This window comes from Colossoma macropomum, unplaced genomic scaffold (assembly GCF_904425465.1).
Source record: "Colossoma macropomum unplaced genomic scaffold, Colossoma_macropomum, whole genome shotgun sequence".
NCBI lineage: Eukaryota > Metazoa > Chordata > Actinopteri > Characiformes > Serrasalmidae > Colossoma > Colossoma macropomum.
The window spans coordinates 17,639,288-17,660,492 of record NW_023494786.1 but is presented as its reverse complement, the minus strand read 5'-3'; the positions used below and the strand labels follow the sequence as shown (position 1 = coordinate 17,660,492).

At 40.3% G+C, this 21,205-nt stretch overlaps 1 protein-coding gene across 1 annotated transcript in view; it reads left to right on the top strand.

The window, feature by feature from the left end:
• Window positions 1-5,729: 5,729 nt before the first annotated feature.
• The window catches only part of nova2 (NOVA alternative splicing regulator 2), a 51,939-nt gene continuing 36,463 nt past the window's right edge, over window positions 5,730-21,205 (top strand). The window contains exons 1-2 of the mRNA XM_036562836.1: window positions 5,730-6,598; window positions 14,159-14,302. Of these exons, the coding sequence (XP_036418729.1) occupies window positions 6,442-6,598; window positions 14,159-14,302 (301 nt within the window). The 5' untranslated portion in view covers window positions 5,730-6,441. The remainder of the gene's footprint in view (window positions 6,599-14,158; window positions 14,303-21,205) is intronic.

Here is a 21,205-nt window from a genome sequence, read left to right as displayed (position 1 = left end):
AACAAACAATAAAATAATGATTCACATATTTATTCCTGTAACATACAGAGTGTAACATGTGCCTTCTTTGCTACTGAGGGTAGTGAGTAAATAGCTATATTGTGAAACCACTGCATTGAAGCATAATCCTTTATGATGAAGGGGGTGGGGGCAGTTGTGAGAAATGCCCAGGGCATCAAACATCACAGCTACAATAACAATAACAGAAAGTACTTAAAGCAAAATGCATTAACTCCATGAACTCTAGGCTTATTAATCAGCTATTAATTTAAAAACTAATTAAAGACTTAATATCTCACAATTATAAAGTAAATACTATGAAACTAGTATTTGAGTTATGTAGTTACAAAAGTAAAGATTTGAGGTCTGGTCCACATACAGCCCCTTAGAATTTGAAAGGGAATTCCACCAACTTTTCCAAATGTCTGCATAATTCAATCAGTGAGATGTAATCAAATGTATTCAGAGTGGTTTAATGTAAAATAATGCATTTTTAGAGAAACATACCAATTTGGATTACTTTACAGTGGTGGTGATAGGAACCAGGGGTTGTGATGTCAACAATACAAATATAGCAATTCGATTTATTGTATAAAATGACCACTGAACCTACATGTAACTTTGATATGTTGATTATGGTAAAATATTGGTAAATCTTAAAAAAAAAAAAATTAAGGCACTACTTTGCCTTATAACAGCCTGCATTTACCTCTCCTCCATTATGTATTTAAATAATACATTTTAGGGCATAAAAAGTCATTTGAAAACTATAATAAATGAATCTATCAAGCATCAGGCAGCATATTCATAACCATTTCATATAATAGCTTTCTGTGTTGCAGTTTTAAAGGCATCAAATACTTCAGATGTTTGGTTCCTATCACCACCACTGTGAAAAATTCTGACTCTGTAAATTTCTCTAGAATGGAACATTTTATGTCAAACCACTTTGACTGATTTTGTTTACATCATAATGATTTATGAAGGAGTTGTTACTGAATTACATATGCGATGGTCTTGACGGGTCCTGTTCTCAAGCATTCTACAAGGTCTAGATCTAGTGAAATCTCACTGTGGAACTGAGTGGAGAGTCTCTGATTGATTCCCTACCTCCACCAGTTTTCCAAATTGCATTGCAGTATTCCTGTTTATCCAGATGATACACTAGCTTGGAATCGAGGCTATATATAACAATAATCACAAGGCAGCCTTGATTAGGAATTCAAAGTCCAGAATAGTCACTTAAATGAATGGTATGTTGTTTACAGATCTGCACAATTTTACAGAATTTTTAGTTATGAATACACATTGTGAAGTATTACAAAGACTGTGGGCTAAAGGTACTGGGGTCTTAAAGGAATACCCCTGTGTTTTAGAGCATAGTACGCTACCAGAAAGTCCTCCATCTGGAAAACCTATCACGTGAAAGAAATAATTATGTTTAATGTACATTCTTGCTGAACGAATTCATCAACTGCCCAAAGGATTATACTGTAATTGTGCTTTGAGTCAATAAGTTTTCGGTTCTTTTTATGTACAGGGAAATGTGTTGAAATGATTGTCTGTAGGAATCGACCATCTACAGATGTTGCAGATAGAGATTACATTGAAAAACTGCGCAGTACCCCTTAAGCTTTCCCTTTTTCCTTTTCATATGGTGTCCCTGAAGAAATATTCACTCATAGGAATTTCGTTGAGTGCACCTCAGAGGGTTTTATTCTCCATGGCAACCGATGCAACTGGCTGAATATGGCATTGACAGGCTGTAGTTTATCATGCAGTATCTGGTACCCTACACTTTATAATATTAAACCATATCTCAGTCACTTTACTCCTCAATTTAAACAGCGCATGACTCTAATAAACGGGCTACAGGCACTTGATACATTTTTTGCAAATGGCATTTAATAGAAATTTGTAGGGATGCACTGATGTTGGATTTGCATTTTCATATGCAGATCTGCTGAAGCTGATATTGATGCAGGTACACAAAATGTAGACGGGTCATTCTACAGAAGCGTCCATTTTTATGTCTCTAGTGTTTACAGATATATTACACTTAAAAAACATATTAGGGTTACAATTCATTTATATTTTAAATTATATTTTCTTAAACCATCAATTCAGCAGTATTGGTTTTTAAATAAATCATATAGAATTCCAAGCACCACAGAGGTGCTCCTCCCCACAGTCATGTATAGAGGGTGAGCACCGTATTCTGAAGAAAAAAACACATTTTTCTGCAATTTTAACTACAATAATTTACACATGACTACGGAATGTATAAATTAAATGATATAAAGGAAACAAATGCCAAATAAATATTATAACATATATAATGAAAGTTGTTGTCCTCAGGAGTTGTATCACTGGTGTTACAGCATAACAAAAAATCTCTTATTTTCAAATACAAATCACACTGATGACATCACTTGACTTCCTTTTACCTGTTGTCTGAAGATCTATGAAAAAAGCACATGGTAAGTCCACTGTGTCTTTTCAGTTAACAGACATTTTCTCATTTAGCTCATGATTTCATTTGAAGCTTTTAGTTGAAGTCACTGGTGTGACCTACTTTATTCTTACGTAATTGTGAAAAAATAGAATACAAATTGATTAAATTACATATTTTAGTGGATATTCCATGATTGACAACATGTGGTTTGATGCTCTGTAGCAGCCATTTTGTAAAATGCATTTTTCATAAAAAAAATGTCACTAGTGTTACTGTCTCTGGTGTTACCTTTCTTATGTGTAACACCAACGAGGATGGGTAACACCAGTGACACATGACACCCATGGAGAGATAGAAAAGTGGACGTTTCTGTGGAGTGACCCAGAGAATCTCTACATTGATTTCGGTTGGGTTACAAATGCAGTAAAAAGAATACTACAGACATTGTAGTACAGCAACCCAGCATTACCTATACGTTCTGCCATTGTGGAGTAAAATAAATATATCATTAAAAATCAGTTTGAAATACCAAATGTAAACATCTGTCTCATGCTGAGCATTTTTAAGCAAATATCTGCTGATACGGGTATGAATCTGATATCATTGTGCATCCATAAAATTTTGTCTATGGGCAAGTCCCCAGCCGCAGACTTATCATTCATTTCCCTCGGTAGCTATAAACAAGGACTCCTCAGAGCAGGATTTCCTAACAGAATAGGTTTCGTCCACAATTTTGGCTCGCTTATGAGTTTTTCCACAGCTATGCGAAACTGCGAGATGGCCAGATGCAGTATCACCTTGTTGAGAATCTGGAGTTCTATGAGAGCCTCTTTACATCAGACTCAGTGTGGACACAGGAACACAAGCTTGATTGTGTCTGTGTGTGTGGAGAGAGAGAGAGAGAGAGAGAGAGAGAGAGAGAGAAAGACAGAGAGAGAGCATGAATGTTAGAGGCAGCTACAGTATGTGAAAGGTATGTGTCAGTGCTCAGCCAGCAGTTAATGTAAAGAGGAGTTTCATTTCAAGTGATCCTGATCCTGCTCAGGTTCTGTTCATGAGTTTCTGTTATTTTCCACCTTTCTTTAAGAACTGTCTTTCACTGGTTGCAAAAAGCAAGCCATATTTAATTTGTGTTGTAAATGCTTCAGTGCAGGTATTAACTAAAACTGTTCTTATAGGGATGAAATTAATTTTTATTACCAATCTAGCCAATTACAATGATGATAACATAACATTAAAAAAACATTTCATTTTATACACGTTTATAAAAAACTCATTTATAAAACTATTTATACAACCACAAACTCATGACAGCCATATTCTGAGTGACCGGAACAACAAGTCAATTCTGGAAACATAATGCAGATCTAGAGCACTGAACAGCTGTTTTGAAGCACTATGCATCTTTCTTCAATCCAGTGAAAGTCAGCCTAAAAGAGGCCTTGCTAATCATCGATGTATGTAACGTTGCTTTTAGGTAGACTTAATAAATACGTCTTATATTAGTCTGGGTCCAAGTTTACTGTCAGTGCAACATGCAATTTCTATAAAATGATATAGTCATAATTTAAACCAAACACTGGTACCCACAAAGAGGAAGATTGTGCCTTATTATAGCAAAACTGGAAAGGACAAATGGGTTTCATAAATAGGGTAATGGGAATAACACAATCTTAAGAGAAAAATAATGGTATTACAGGTTTTGCCACAGGTCTGAAATATACTTGGGGGTGGAGTAGGGGGTGGGGGAAGAGAGGGGTGTTATTGTTCAGATATATAAATATATATATAAATTTGAGCTTATCCCAATAGTCTTTTTACTTAATAGGATCTTCAAATAAGGCATGTGTGGTTTGGACTAAAAATAATAAATAAGCTATATAATAATGATATTTTTTGTAATGTAATAACAATGATAATAACAAATCTATGTAAATGAGTTTATCTATATATATATATATATACATATATATATATATATATATATATATATATACACAAGCACAATAGAGCAATAATATTTTGGAAGTGGACAAAATATACTTGGGTGGCTGTCAAAACACTTGGGGGGGGGGCTATGTGTGGGAAATATTGGTACTATGTTATATAGTGTTACAATTTATTAGTTAAGAACAATATGGGCTTGCAAGTCTCCATGAGAAACTATCTCTCGAAACACCATCAAAAAACATTGAGACTGAAGAGATGTACACTCAAACTACCAATTTAGGAACGTGTTACCCAAACTATGTGACACTACTGGGAGCAGTCAGTCAAACAGATGGTTATTTCGTCAAATTAGTCAATCTGCAGGCATGAAAACGCGTTGGGCTATGTCTTGAAATGTCCAGTGAAGGAGATGTACTGTCCTATCAGCCGTCAACCGTCAACCTCTTTAAAAAGCTACTTTATCTTATGTTTATATATTTAGAGTAAAGGGGTTTGGTGGTGAGTACCAAAATTCTTGACTTTTCTGAACATTCGGTGGCCCTACGTGACATTTAGCTGAGGGTGGTCTCAACTTACATATTATTTTGTATGCAAAAATGAAAAAGAGTGAACATTTCATTCATACTGTTCAGGAAAAAAGTGCCACAGTAACCACAATAAAGCAATAATTTACTGCATACCAGGCACTCACTATCTGTACCAGTCAAATAAATAAATAAATGAATAAATACAAATAAAATAAATTACAACATGATTGTTAATTATCATCATTTCAATTTTTTTTTTACAAATATCATGACTGACACTCGATATTCAGAGGGGCCCCTTGTGTCCCAGGAGCCCTAAGCGACCGCTTAGACCACTTATAGCAAGAAGCGGCCTTTCCTAGTAGCACACGCCTACTCTTTCCACTTTCACTTACAGATGCATATGGATTTCTTCATTTATATTAATGCAGAACATTTGATGAGCTGTTGTAAAAAAAAAAAAACATATTCATCGCCACTGTGTTGTTATACTCCACTGATCAGCACAGTGCCATGATGCTGGAATGACGCCTCTCGCTCTCGCCTTTTCGAGCTCCGCCCCCACCGTCCCACGGTCCCCCCCACCTCTCTCTCTCTCTCTCTCTCTCTCTCTCTCTCTCTCTCTCTCTCTCTCTCTCTCTCTCTCTCTCTCTCTCTCTCCTGATTGGCTGGCTCAAAACCTGCTCCGTCCAATCAGAGCGCGAGATGGGCAGCGCTCCGGCTCCACATTTGACATGGCGCCCTGTGACGTCACGCGCCGCTCGCTCCCCGACGGTCCGCACAGAGATGCTGTGAGACTGCAGCATCCTCCGCTCAGAGCGCACGAGCACGGAAAAAAACAACAACACAACAGAACGACAGAGAGAGAGAAACGGCGTCTCGGTCGAGCTTGTGTTCACGCACCGCGTTCTCTTCTCTGGACTTTTACACACACACACACACACACACACACACATATCTGAGTGTAGCCCGTCGAGCTCGCGCGGGGCTGCGTTCATGTACGAGACGAGGAGCGTCTTCAGCGTCACATTATTTGCTCCACCTTTGTTTTCTCATTGCTTATTCGCCCCGTTTGTCGTCTAGCCTTTTGATTTTCTTTTTCTGGTTGTTTTAACATTTTCCTCCCGGCTCTGCATATCCATGAGGACGAGGAGCGTCATCACAGAAGACAGGAGCGGCGCTTCATAGGTGGGAATAAACTCGCCACGAGACGAAGATACCCTAATTCATCTTCTCTGCTCTCCTCGCTTGTGAAGCAGCCTGCCGGACCTCCGCGCGCTGCCCTCCAGTCGTTGATGTGACTCGCTGATCGCGCGCTTACAGGCTCGCCTTTCCTCGGCTCCCCATACACACACATACATACACACACACATATACACACACACGGTCGAGGAGGCTCTCTTCACCGTCTACACACACTTCACATTTCCATCCGTGCCGAACAGGGAGAGAGACAGAGACACGCAGAGGGGCCCGCACGAGGCAGCAGTCGTAGCAGGCGTGAGAAAAATGATGGCCGGAGGGGCAGTGCAGCAGAACGGCATCTTCTCCAACCCGCACCACCACAGTCAGCAGCCGCACATGGAGTCAGACCCGCCGGACTCCCGCAAAAGACCGCTGGAGACCCCCACGGAGGCCAGCAGCACCAAGCGCACCAACACGGGAGGTGAGTGGCAGCCGCTTTCAGCGCCTGTCTGTAGGGATGGATGGTCGGGATCGGCTAAGGAGTCGCAGGTTGATGTGTTTTCTCACCGTGCAGCATCTTCTGCATTCGGAACAGGCCCATTGTGACGAGGCTGGAGTCAAGTTCTTATTCGAATTCTCCCGTTCCACCTTAAGTGGTGCAACAGTAACGTTCTGGCGCCTCAGGCACTTCAGAATGTAACTGCTGCACCATTTAAGGTGGAACGGGATAATTCGAACGAGAAGCTGACGCCGGTTTCAGCCTCGTCCCGTTATGCTTATGCGAGAATTGAGAGCGAAAGTGGCTGGGGTTTATCACAAAATGCAGGAGATAGGACCCGGATAGAGCAACATAGTCCCTGTGCGTCCATTTTATAATAATAACCGCGGCCTCTGATGCGATGGTTGTAGCCTAGCATGATGAAAACCACAGTTAACGCTGCTCTCCCCACTTTTGTTTTGTTTTTCTTTTTAACAAGGCTCGAGACTAAAATATATAAGTGTTCAGGGACGATAAAGAGTGGACGAATGTCAGGGTGGACTATAAAAAATGAAGGGCTAACGCATCCGCATCCTTAGCATCACCGCAGATGACCTTGCATTATGAAGCAGTGCTTGCCGCTGAGCGAAGCTAACAGGACGCCTAAAGACCGTCAGGCACTTTTCAAGTGATGATGAAAGCCATGCATAGTGTATATGATTATAAAACAGGCTAAGCAAAATAAAGGCCTAGACCATGCAAGCCGTGTCCGCTCAACATTGGCATGCCAACCCACGAATCTGTCACTAGGCTACACTGTCAGCATCACGCTGAATGTGCGTAGACATCTCAGATCATTGCACTCAGGTTCAGTACACGCACTAGGCCCATTTCTCACAAGCTGATTCATTTCTGTTAGAATGGACAGCTGAATTTGCCCTCTGCCCTCCACACCCTGACCACGGGGACTGGGATCTGCCCAGTGCAATACTGTTTAAGCTCGCACTTGCATATTCATCTCTTTGCCTGCTGTTTGCATGTGAAGGAATCGATGGAGAGCATTACGCATTGCCAATCAGCCAAAACCATGCTGCACCCGTGGGAGGCATTATACACAAACACCATCCATTTGGCCAAATGAAATGGCTGTTAGGATGGAAAGAGCAGCCCTGCAGTACCGAGACGGATTATCTGTTAATGTTCACTATCCCCATATTATCCTTCAGAATATCACTGCAGTGCAACTTCATTAAATAGAAAAATAGATGTGTTGATATTAAGGTTGTTTTGATCCAGTTAAAACCTGCTTTGTCTTAAAAAGGCCTGTACAGCAAATAGAGCTTTTTTTGGAGAAAGTATGGTTACCTAGACTGGCAATAGATTGCATCATGTTGACAGTAATAGTAGTGAGTATATGAGTATAGCATAGTTAAAGTTGACAGGATTAGAATGGAATACAATTTTTAACCAGAAAATTAAACTGGAAAATTAAACAGTAAAAATTAACCTTTAGAAATGAAAATAAAATAATGTATTTTTCAGTTTCAGTTATTTTTTTACAATAATTTTCTCACATTTGTTATATTAGTATTAATCTATCATATTAGTATCAGTTAGATGCTATATTTGTAAAATGTAGGTTATCCTTGAATTTTTAATGGCGGAAGGAGAGATGGCCTTGTGTGTACTGCATTTATTAAGTGGCCTGTATTGTGTGGTGTATTTTGATATTTTGCCCTGTTTGGCTTTTACCACAGAGTAAACTTCACATGGTTTAATGAGAACACGTTAAATCAAGAATACCATTGCTATTATTACTGTTATTTCGTAATGGTATATGAGCTTCATATTTAGTAGACAGAAATGACCCACTTATAGAGAGAGCGTCAAGCTTGTTTGTTTACTGCTTGTATATACTACAACAGCATGGTGCAGTCTCATGCTTTGAAATGAAATAATTTTATAAAAAAAAAAAGTAAAAATGATTAGATATTAGTTTGCTTTTTTGTATTGTTATAATTGAGGTTTTTAGGCTTGATATTTTTTAAGGTAATGCAATAACAGGTTAAACAAATAATTACAGAGGTGGTTTTTCCTTAATTTGCATTATATAGAAATAAACTAGACAAATAACAAATAACACTCATTTCTCCTTATATACAGTGTTAGTGTAAATTCATCATGTACTTGTAAGAAGTAGATGAAGAGGAAGAAAAAACCCTTTCATGCATTGAGAAAGTGAGTTGGCTAAAAGCAAGAGTAATTTGCTTGCCAGGAGGTCATTAGGAGAGTAGTGCTATTTTAGCTCCATCACTACCATAAACCTGCTCTTGGTTTCAGTGAACTCTGCCCTGAGATATAATGTAATGCATAAAGCAGAATGTAGTAATTTTGTAAATGGAAGCACTGGCACAGGCACAGGCTTGTAGAGGCTGAAGTAGGAGATGCAGATGTCCTTGGTGAGCAGTGTGAGGGGACTGTGACCCGCTTACAGAAAATGGGCCAGAGAAAGTGTGTGTGGAGTTGGGAGGAGGCAGGAAAGGTAGGCGACAGAGCTGATGGCACAGGAAATGTGTTAGCCGGTCTATACATTTTTTCATGTTATCGATCGATAAGTTGGTACAGCTTCTTCCACTGTTGAGTATCAAGCTACTATCTTTCTCTTCATTGGAGAAAGGTGCAAGAACGGGATGTCTCCTGTTGGTGAAAGAGAAGGCTGAAGCAGCTCTCTCAAAAGGAGGTCTTACATAAACATGATTTGCCAGCTGTGTTTGAAGATTTCCCCCACCCCCAACCCCTAAGACATTTACATGGAGGACAAATAGCAGCTTCCACACTGTGGCCCACTTCATTCAAAGACGACTGACAGTGCTGTACAGTAATCCTAATACAGCTGCATGGCAGGCCAGCCCCCCGATTAACTGTGCAGTTTGCAGGGTGGCTGCTGTGTTGCTGCGGATGCTGGTTCGGGGAGCCATGAATTCATCCCTTCGCACTGCTCCCTCCTGCACCCTCTCTATCCCCACTGATCCCTTCCTTCTTTCGGCTCTCGTTCTCGTCGGTCCCGCTCCATCTCTCCATCAACGGTGGAGGGCCATTGATTACCTTGGCAACCACTGCCGTGTCTGCCTATTAATCTCGGAACATTTTTTAGCGTAAAGGGGGCGCTGCTTCTTCTTCTCCTTCTTCTTTTTCGAGAGCACTGCGTCAAAGGAAAAAATCTCCCGAAGGGCGGGGGGCTTTGGGCAGGGCTCTTGAAAAGGGCGGCGCGGGATTGGATGAGGCACTCGCCTCTCTCTGCCCGTCTGCGGCGGAATGGAGAGCAGGACGCTCAATGAATATGGATGAGAACAATGAAAAGAGCGACGCGAAAAGGAAGCTTTAGTCCCCTCTTCACGCCATTTCCCATGTTGGAACAAAAGCATAGAGCCCTTCGCACTTTCCTTGCCATCTAGGGAAAAAGAGTTAACATTAGCTCATGTGTTAGCATCTATTTTGGTCAGGCTGTTTATGGGCCAGACCCATTGTGAAAGTGGTCCTTTGACTAATTTGCTCAGTCTTGATGCTTAATACGTTATGGCTAGTCACAAGTTTGAAATGGCCTGGACCAACATGAGGAACTTAAAAGAACTCTTGCCGCAGTTCTACTAATGTAATGTGCAACGATGTTGTTATAATGCAACTGACTAATATGCAAACAAGAAAGACAGACCATGAAGGAGAGTCTGTTCCCTCAGTCTCTCTTATCCAGCTTAAGGGAACTATATTTGCCCGTATTGCCCTCTAGCTGTAGCTCGGCCTGTTGGCCCACACGGCTCCCGACACAAGATCCCAGGATTTGAACCATCAATCCCCAGGCTGATGCTGTCTATTCTGGGCTCTTCGAACTCTGGAGAGTCCCTAGCAACCAGTGACTCTGTTTACGCATGCCAACTTATATGTGATACTTGTTCAGTATATATTGTGACCGATCGACACGTCAATGACGTGTGTATATGCATTCAGTGTAAGTAAAGCCTTCAGAAGTGTGGGGAGGTGTTCAGTGTACTTGAGGAAAGCACATCATCAGTTCTTGTTGTCTTTCCACAAAAGCACCATGGGTGTGCTGGTTTGGAGAAGCTTTCCTCAATAACACGTTAGCACATACACTCTCTGGCACATATATGTTAATATTTTCCAGACTGGACATTGTGCAAAGAAGCCACAGGAAGTAACCTTGTTCCTGCTGAAACTTGGACTGCGGAGTCATTGTACTCAGTTTATGTTGATTTGGAATGGGAGGACACAGAGTCCCTCCGGCAACACAGATCCAGGCCAAAGATTTCCTGTGTTTGCCAGAAATTAAGCAGCGCTACCTGGGAATACCCTGGGAAATCCTAAGAGGCATAATCCTGTTCTGCCACAGAGGGATCTGGCACTTCGCTGGACACAGTGCACTGTGGACCATCTTCTGTTTCCAGTAGACTGCTGCATTTTTCAGTGCACCTGTTACCTGCTAAAGCTAAAGACATATTATGAATCTTCAGTTGATCTTAATGGTTAATTAAAAACAGGACTAAAAACAGTATATTTGCTTGATTACATTGTTGATTACATGAGTTTGATCTGTGGGCAGAATTAACTTAATACAGATTTGCAGAATGTTCATATTTTTACTTTTTTTTAAGAATTGCAGATGATAAGAGAGAGCAAATCAGTTAGGTTGCTGGTATCTGTTTTTAATAGCATTTACATTGATTTTTTTGCTGAATTAATGTCTGTTATCTGATTCTTTCAGCTTTGTATTGGTTTAAAGAGGAAAAGAAGACTTCAAGCTTCCTCTATCTCTAACTATTAGATGCATTACAATGCAAACTAGTCATGCTTTATAAAAATAAAGTACATGAAGAAACAAAAGCTTAAAGACAATTTTTGTTGAACTGTTGAATTGTTGAAATTGAATTGTTGAATGTTGTCCTTTACATCTGATTCCATCAAACAATCCATCATCTGTGTGTCAGACTGACATTTTGCCTCCCATCTGTCTAGGAGCAATCAATAAACTGAAAATCCATGCGTTTACTTATGGTTGATCAAGAGTATATCAAGCATGTAGTGGCCTCTGGTCTTCTTTGTTAGACATTTCTGAAGAGAGAATGCTTATGCGTGCACAATACACATTATTTATGAACCCCCTGCCATATTAATCAAGGGTGGTTAAAATTAGACACATCCAAATCAAAAGGAGGGCAGTCTTGGCTCTGTGGGGAATCTGGGTCATTGCAGAAAAGCATGTACTTGTGCTGCTTTATAGATGGATGTCAGTCAGTGGTGTGTCTCCACAAAGGAAATGCTAGTGCTCTGGTTAATGAAATAATATGGGACTCATGAGTCCTTGGCATATGTGGTTTAACACGCCTAAGTATGTCTCTGTCATTCACCTCCATGTTTGGGGTATGATCAGACCCGGTTAAAGCCAGGGACAATAGCAAGTGTGTTTGTTTTTAACCTGAGGTCTGCACAGACTAAGCTTCCCACGCACATTGATACTGTAGATGGTCCAATGATTCTAATGAGATTAGCACAAGAAGATTGGATAATTAAGAGACTGTTAAACCTACCCAGTTAGTAATGACTTATACTAAGCTCAATCACCATCCTTACCTACTGTGTCGTACCACTCACTACTCTCTCTGCTGACCTTTCTGAGGATCAGAGCATCTTCTAGCAGACTGAGAAAAATCCCACCCAGCTCTTCCTGGTGCCAGTGGTGCTTATGCAGTATTACTTTTGCAGCTTCTCTCTCAAACCCAAACATGCCACGTGCTCAAGCATTCGTTTCCATTGTTGCCCTCGCTCTGTTTCTTCAGCTGTGCTTGATAATTAATTGTATAGTTACTGTGTTTTTTTATGCCAACAGTATTTGGCCGCTAGTGTGTGTAGCTTAGCTTGCCCACCAGAATGGCTGCAGATGATAAATCACTCCTCCAGAATACCAATCCAATCTAAAGTGCCTGTCTTTTGGGAGCTGACATGGATTAATTGTGGTGGAATATTAGGCGCGTACCCAAGCGGCTGAGGTGGGTGGATACAATGTCATGTTAAAGTCAGAGGGCGGAGGCTGTGAACACTCTGCTGACCTGGATAAGCAGCAGGCAGGTAGAGCTTAGCTTTTTCTTGGCATGTACAGGGAGGCTTGTGACATTACTAGCATCTCCCTGTGTCAGAATGGCTCTTTGTCCTGCCACTGATGTTGATGATAAATGTTAAATATTGTTTGACTGAAAGTCTAAGGCAAGCCTTTCTTTTGCATTGTATACATCTATTTATGTATATATATATATATATATATATATATATATATATATATACATATATATATATATACACACACATATATATATATATATATATATATATATATATACATACTCATCAGCCATAACATTAAAACCTTTCTCCTTGTTTCCACCCTCATTGTCCATTTTATCAGCTCAACTTATCATATAGGTGCACTTTACATTGTTCTTCAATGGTCAGGACCACCACAGAGCAGGTGTTATTTGGGTGGTGGATCTTTCTCAGCACTCCAGTGACTTGCTGGTCGCGTGTTACTGTGTGTTGTGCTGGTACGAGTGGATCAGAAACAGCAGTGCTGCTGGAGTTTTTAAACACCTCAGTGTCACTGCTGGACTGAGAATAATTCACTAACTAAAAATATCCAACCAACAGCCTCCTGTTGGCAGCGTCCGGTGACCACTGATGAGGGACTAGAGGATGACCAACAGAAACTGTATCACTGCAGTGCTAAGAATAATCCACCACCCAGTTAATACCTGGTCGGTTGTGGTCCTGTGGGGGTCCTGATCATTGAAGATCAGGGTAAAAGGGGGCTAACAAAGTATGCAGAGAAACAGTCTGTTATTGTAGAGCTACAAAGTGCACCTATATGGTAAGTAGGGCTGATAAAATGGATAATGAGTGTAGAAACAAGGAGATGTTTTTAATGATATGTCTGATTTGTGTATATATATATGAATATATTTACCCAGTTCTAGCAAATTCCACCAGCTAGCTAACACAATGATATTAGTCAGCTCAACGCACTTGGAGGAGAATGCAGTTCTGTTACCGATCAGACACTTGCTTGGCTAGCATCTCACTGAGTGATGGGTGGCGGGGTGGTAGAGCGGACACAGTTATGCTCTTTTGGACTCCCTGCCGTGGATAATGTTGGCATCTGGGACTTATAACCAATGAATGTAGCTACATTGAGATGTTTTTTAATTAATCTCATTTAAAGCCTGAAGTTGATGAAAATTTATAGTGGTGACTGAGCACATTTTTGTTGAGAAATGATATATGCTGTAACTTTAACAAAGCAGGTTCTTTGTATTACCTGGAAATTAATCAGTTTATTCAGCATCAGCCAATGTTTTTTCACAAATTAATTAACATTAATATATGTTTTAACTGATTCATGCATAATTTATCATAACTGCACAAGATGTAGTATTTGGGGTAAGACTATGTTAAAGTTTTGGTGAAATGACTGATTATCCTCTTGTTTTTTTCTGTCTCCAGAAGAAGGCGAGTACTTTTTGAAGGTGCTGATCCCAAGTTACGCAGCAGGCTCCATTATTGGCAAAGGTGGTCAGACGATTGTGCAGTTACAAAAAGAGACAGGTGCCACCATCAAGCTGTCCAAATCCAAAGACTTCTACCCAGGTGAGTCTCCAGATGTAAAGAGAAGAGACCAACAGTTTATTTTTGAAGTTCTTAGTCTATTATCTGCTATTGTATTTGCTTCAGCATCCACACACTGTTGCACCCAGTTGTGAAAGCGCCCTGTTATCAGGTATCATCATGTCGTTGTATATGTAATGAATGAATGCAGTCTTAACCAAGACACCACAGTGTGGCCTTCTCTCCCAGACACGCTGAGCCTTGCCTTCAATGAGAATCATATGGGAAGGACGTCACCTTTGGGCATGTGGCCACCACACATGGCCTTTATCAAGACTAAGGTTGCATGGCGTGGCAGATCAAGAGGGGACAAAAAAAGCATATAGACTGTAGTGAGGAGGGAGAATAGAGTTATAGAAGGAACTCCTCATCCTGAGCCTTGGATCTTGGTACAGTTCAGTGATATGTGCATTGCAGTCAGTGTGTGTCTATAGCTTCTTTTATGTGAGGAATAGATCATTTATATGGGCTGGAATTCTTTTGAATGTTTGTCCGAGAGGAAGTGAGGAGTAGCGGGGGGCTTCTGGGCTCGTGCTTAAAAGAGCTTTGTGTGACTCGCTCATCCTCCCAAAGTTGGCGTGACCAACAGGGCACCTCTGTCCCTTTCCCCCGGGACACTCCGGGCTCAGAGCAGATGCCAGATGCGAGACACCTCCCTACAAAGCCCCGTCCTACGCCCTTTCATTGGCTTTGGCAACTTTGACTGTTCTAATGTTCCAGTGTTTGGAGTACTTGAAATGACTAATGAATTACGGCAAAAGGAGAATGCAGGAGATGCTTTGTGTTTGGTGAAAATCAAATTTGCACGGTTTTGCTCGTATCCCAGATATATTAGATCAGCCAAGATGTGTTTGTAGCCGAAGTTTGCTTTTGTGGTTTTGCACTGGAGCTGTACAACTAATGTAGCTAACAAGTGATGGAAGCCTATAAATTAACGGCATGCCTAAATCATCACATACTTGCCTCAAACTGCAAACTTGAAACGCTGAATTTTGCCCATAATTTTTTCCATATTTCCATCCAGATTTTGTCATACAGTGCCAGAAACCACATAAGCAAATCTATTCGAGATTACTTAACAACTTGATGTGGCTCGAGGCAAGTTTGTGATGAAATGGAGTGCTGAATGCTAGGGCATATGATTCTATTACTTGTTAGCTTCATTAGCCTTGTAGTGCCAATCCAAACCTAAAAAGGCAAACTTTAGACACCAAACATGTCTTGGCTGATCACTATATCTGGAATAAGGGGATCGTTTTATGAATTTTATTTGTCGCTGAACCATTGCTTTAAAGCTACACTGGTGTGATGGTGCTATGGTGGTTTTCTGGAGTGGAGTGTTGTCAGGGGAGGTCTTCCTCTGCAGTGAAGGGGGCATCTGTATGGAAATGAGTGTGAGCTTTTCCTTGGTTACAAATCAAAAGGTCCACCTGCTGTGCTGCCCCCAGAGTGGGGGGAGGAGAAGCTTTTTTTTCGGAAGCAGTGTCCGGCATGTCTGATTCAGACTGGTTTAGAAACCTCTCAGCGGCTGGAAGGGCCACTTCCCTCCACGAAAGCCTCTCTTCTTACTTCATCTTAGATAAGTGCCACAGCAGCATTTAATTCTGAGGCAATTAGCTGGTCACAGCAGTATTGGCTGAAATCTGGCCAGTGTTCGTTATTGCAGGCGAAGAGATTTATTAGATGCCTTCTCTCCAAATATAGGTCCTGCAAGGTTTCGCAGAAAATGACAGCCATATTTTACAATAACCTTGTGTCTGTGGACTTTTCTCCCTCAACGTGCAATGGCCAAAAAGCAGCAGTATGATAGGGTTGCCAAAAATCATTACAGTAATAACATTGTTAATGAAAATAGTAATTATCATGATATACAACAGATGATTCACGTACAGTTTGGAGAATGTTTTGAATTAACGTGAAACCAAATAAGGATATAGAAAAGCCTAACTTCCTGGAACTAAAATGTATTTTAAAAACAATTCATTGCTCTGTTTATCTTTGGGTATTCAGTGGTGGAACAGTGAGCAAGCAGGGTGAATGAGTGAGTGAAGTGAGTCAGTGAGTGAGGGTGGGAGTGAGTGAGTGAATGAGTGGGAGAGAAGAAGATGGAGTGATCCACAGTGATGCTGGATACACAGGTGTTTGCTGCTTTTGTAGACTAGGAGTAGGAGTTGATTAGCTTTTGGACTGCATGATGATGGGCGCTAGCAGGGGACTGCAAATTTGTTGATCTTCCAATTGTTATTTCTGAGAAAATTCTTTACAGACACTTGTTTTCAGTAAATTTGGACAGACATCAACAGATTGTTTCCAGACTTTGACAAGGAGAGACATTATCTGTTAATAGTTTTTGAGCTGTTGCTCACCTTAGGCAGCTCATTAAGTGTGTAGAATGGTTTCACATTGTTTTGTATAGTACACAAACAGTAAACATGCCATCAATACCACTGACTGTCAACGAGTGTGTAAAACACCATCATTGTCATCATAACTGCCTCTAGTACAAGCAGTGAAGACAGGTTCGTAAAATGAACTATTGAAAGACACCATCCAAGCCAGACTATTTATTGTTATTAATAGTTTGTCCTGTGTCATGAGGAGCAGAACATTACAGGCGCAGTCAAACCTGCTGAGATCATACAAGACTAAGGACGCTGCAGGAGCCTATGTACTGTTTTTCACATGTCACTGTGGAAATCAGTTGTGGTGTAATACTACTTTCAAAATTAATTATTTGCTCATTGCCAGTTGGATTTGAATGTGGCTGTGAAACTTAAAATTAGCAAAACATACATGATGTAACTAACTGACTAATGCAGGCTTTTTCTGAAACTAATGCAGGCTATTTCTTCAATTCCTTAAAATGCCTTGGTCATAAAAAATGTAAGATCATAAAATATCTAAAAATGTCAATTTTTTTTGCTATTAAACTCTAAGATGACGCCTGAATCCTAGGTTGAAAAGAGTCATTGTTTAAATGAATAGTCCACCTAAAAATATTCAACTGACAGTGGTCCGGTTGTCATATGGAGACTACCAATGGAAGGTTAGAAGATGGAAAGGACACTGAATAAACTGAGCAGTAACTGAAGCTAGAAATTGAGAAGAAGGCTTATGCTTATGGAATTAAGCTTAATTTGGGATTCTAATTTGTGAGGCATTATTAGAAAAATATTCGTTTCACTCAGCATCTCACTTATGCTGTATTATATTAAATCCAGATCCTGACCACAAATACATAGCAAGTGATATGTGGGTCACAGTTTACACCAAGAAAGGTAGCCAATGCAAGTCTTTAAGATAAGCTTCTGTCTTACACACATCGTAACTTACTTCACCTCGTACCTTTTTAATTTGTAGTTGATAACAAACATGATAAATTAACTTAATAATGCTGAAAGATTTACTCCATCATGTCTTTATGAGTAGAGTGTTCTGCAGTAGTCTTTCTGTACTTCTTTCGCTGTAGTAAACAGATAAGAAATGCAAGACGCAGGTTCTTTGGTGGAATATAGAGTTCAGATATCTCATGGTGAGTAATATGAGGACGTTAGAGAGAAGCTAATTTGCTTGTAAAATTTCTAATTTACTATTTGATTTTTAAAAATTGTGCAGCAGCTCTGTAAATGTATGACTCTGCTGCACAGAGGCAGCCACACCTGGGTCAAAATAAGTCGAATCAATGAGTGTTGCATCATCTATTTTCTCAAAGATGAGCCGCAGCTCGTTCCTTGCTGAGAAGTGTGTAGATATTTATTTTAGTCTGTCCAGGCCACTGATCCCACGCCCTGCTCCTGTGCCTTTGAGCAGAGCATGGCACAATATTAAAGCTTTGTCTTAATCCCGCACCATGATTGCGGTTTTCAGTAGTTAATACCCAGCCATCACCCCCCCCCACACCCTACCCACCCACACACACACACACACACACACATACACCCCGTCCCTCCCCCCACGCATTATCGACATTGCTGATTTCTCCCCCGTAATCTTCTTAGCGCCTAAGCTTTTTGACTGAAAGATGAAAAGCCGCAATATTACATATCTGACTCAGGGCTGGAAATTAGTTTCCCTGTATGTTTTTTCTTCTTCTCTGTCTGTTTTAGACTGAAATGTTTCTTCTTCATTTGACGTTTAGCTTCTTGCACACTGCTGAGATGTGAAGGTCCTTTGTCTGCTATTGCATCTGGGACAACACAGTGTCTCAATCATCATTATTAGATGTTATCAGTTTATAAAAAGGATAGTTCTTATTGTAATTAGTGGGGTGAGTGTCAGTGGTTGGAACATCATTGACTAGTGGTGAGTGAATAAGCCAAGAAAGTGCTCAAATCCCTATAGACTGCGGAAACGCATTAGTTGAGTTTACCCCAATGATTTATGGGGAATAATTTTCTTGACATTTGCCTTCAATTCATTTAGTCAGTAATTTGTACTGATATGTACGGCACCCCCAACAAAATAAAATTAAGCTTGGGCAACTCCGATCCGAGGTGATTGAGTAATCCCAACTAATTAGATTTTACAGCCTTAACTATGATGAGTCTTTTTAAATTGCCTTGCAAATATTTTCAACACTCTTTCATCGGAGCAATAGGACGTGCTAAATCCATCTGAAAGCCCGTAATCAGTTCTACGCGGGAGTACCAGAAATAACATGACATATATGGGCTTCACTTTAGCTGGGTGTTATTGTTATTCGAGTGTGTAAAAGCCACGCTGTCCGGGAATGCTCGACAGTGAGCGTCTGCAGCCAGACCGAGTGTGTGGTGATGAGCTCGCTGGAGGAGAGACGAGGACCCCTTAATCCCCATTGGCTTTGTTTTCTTTTCCACATATGTCGTCATGCTTGGTGGCCGCTGGCTTGGTGATGCCCTCGGTGCCACTCAGTGCCTGAGACTCTCACGTTTGGCTACAGAGGCTTCACACAACGGCCCACAGCAGCTCTTATTATACACACTGGGCACTGACACTGATGTCCAGAGCGATGACTACGCAAGCACGTCACACACACAGTCACAAGGGACACAGTTAGCATGTTTGTCAGTTAGCATTCTAGCACTGGTCTCAAAGCCACTGGGTTATTTTCTTTGAAACAGAACTGGCATGGGGTGTAAACTGGCTAGGGCTGTGATTAAAGATTAAAGATTAGTTATAAATGTTTCTGCTGTAAATGGACGTTTGGGCCATATAGCTAGTTAGTTTCCAAGTAAGTTTAAGAATTGTTCTATTTTATTGCACAAATCATTAATGTGTCTCAGTTGCATTTAGTGCTGAAGGTGGCAGTAACATGAAAAATCCAAAATTTGTAAAGATTATTTCAAAAATGTTTTATTTGTCACAGTATAATTTTGAATATGATACACAACTTAAAAACATATGCTTGTAACACATTGTCATGCTAAAATGTAGCTTATCATGCTTAGTTTTCCTCTTAATAACCAATACTTACATTGTAGTTTAAAAAGAAAATGTGTGTAACATGTAACAGGCTGTTAACTGTGCTTTTGCTTGTAAAAAACATGTAACATTGGAATACATGTAAACATGGATGTTCTTGTTTTCCAAAAAGGAATAGATATCTTGTGAGCTAGTTAGAAGGACAGGTTTGGTTTCAGCTTTCTCCTCACTGCCCCAGCCATTGCGTCAATTTGTAAAATTTCACCACCAGCACTCCTTTTTAATTTAATGAAGGACTGATTAGCCAAACTAGGTACTGAATAAAAACTACAAATAATACTGGGTGTCCTCGAGCAGAGGGTTGGAAATATTTAAACAAACACATGGACATACAGAATCACTATTTGTTATAATAATATTATTTTGATTTTGATTTTAAAATTAGTGTTATTCTGAGCAAATAAACACTTACTGGTCAGTAAAATAGCTTTTTAAATCACTGTTGTCAAAAGAAAACCTCTTTTTTCAGTTTTTGACATAATTTGAAAATGCCTTTTGCCCTTTACATATTACAAATTTACGTGTGTAAATTTCATGAAGAATGGACGAAAAGAAACAGCCCAAAATGACTGGAAAAAAGTCCAATCATTACATTGACTTACAGTAAAAGTAAAGTAGGTTTTTTTCTTCTCCTGTAAAGTTATCATTTTGGAGATACGAGGTTTTCTTCTGCGAACAGCGAAATATAATTTTCTCAAAAGTCAGAAGACTTTTGCATAGCACTGTATATAGCAAACTAAAAGCTTCCATGTAAGATGCAAACTAATTTGCAGTGCAGAGTTTCTCGATACATTGTTATACAAGTACTAGCTCTGCAGAGAGGATTGGTATCGCTCAACTTTCAGTAGAAAATCAGACTTAAAACTAACTCACAGCACACTGTATCGAGTTTTGGGTGAGAATCTCAAAGTGGCATATAGTGACCTTAGCTAAGGTCACACCCTGTCCCCCACTTGGTCTCACATGGTCTCGTGAGTGCTGTGCTTTTGCAGGTCCAACGTGGGGCTTTTGAGTCTATTAGAATAAAAGACCACAGTGGGACCTGCCATAAATGCATTGATGCAGATTTCTCCCACAAATCAATTGTGGAAAGTTAGAGTGGTTCCTTGTTCTCCAGCCGACACCTCCCCCCACCGACCACCATCTGAAATCCTTCTCTACGTGCCCACAATACAAATACTATTGATCAGTCCTACGGCAGCGAGGAACACTCACTCCTTGAAATGAGATTGAGGCTAAATGCGCCAGAGAGAGAGAGAGAGAGAGAGAAAGAGAGAGAGAGAGAGAGAGAGAGAGAGAGAGAGAGAGACAGACAGACAGACAGACAGACAGACACAAAGAAAGAATGAAAGCAAAAGGGAGAGAGAGAAAGCTCAATTTACTTCCTTTGTCTTTCTTTCGGTTTTTCATCTCTGTCTTTCGTTT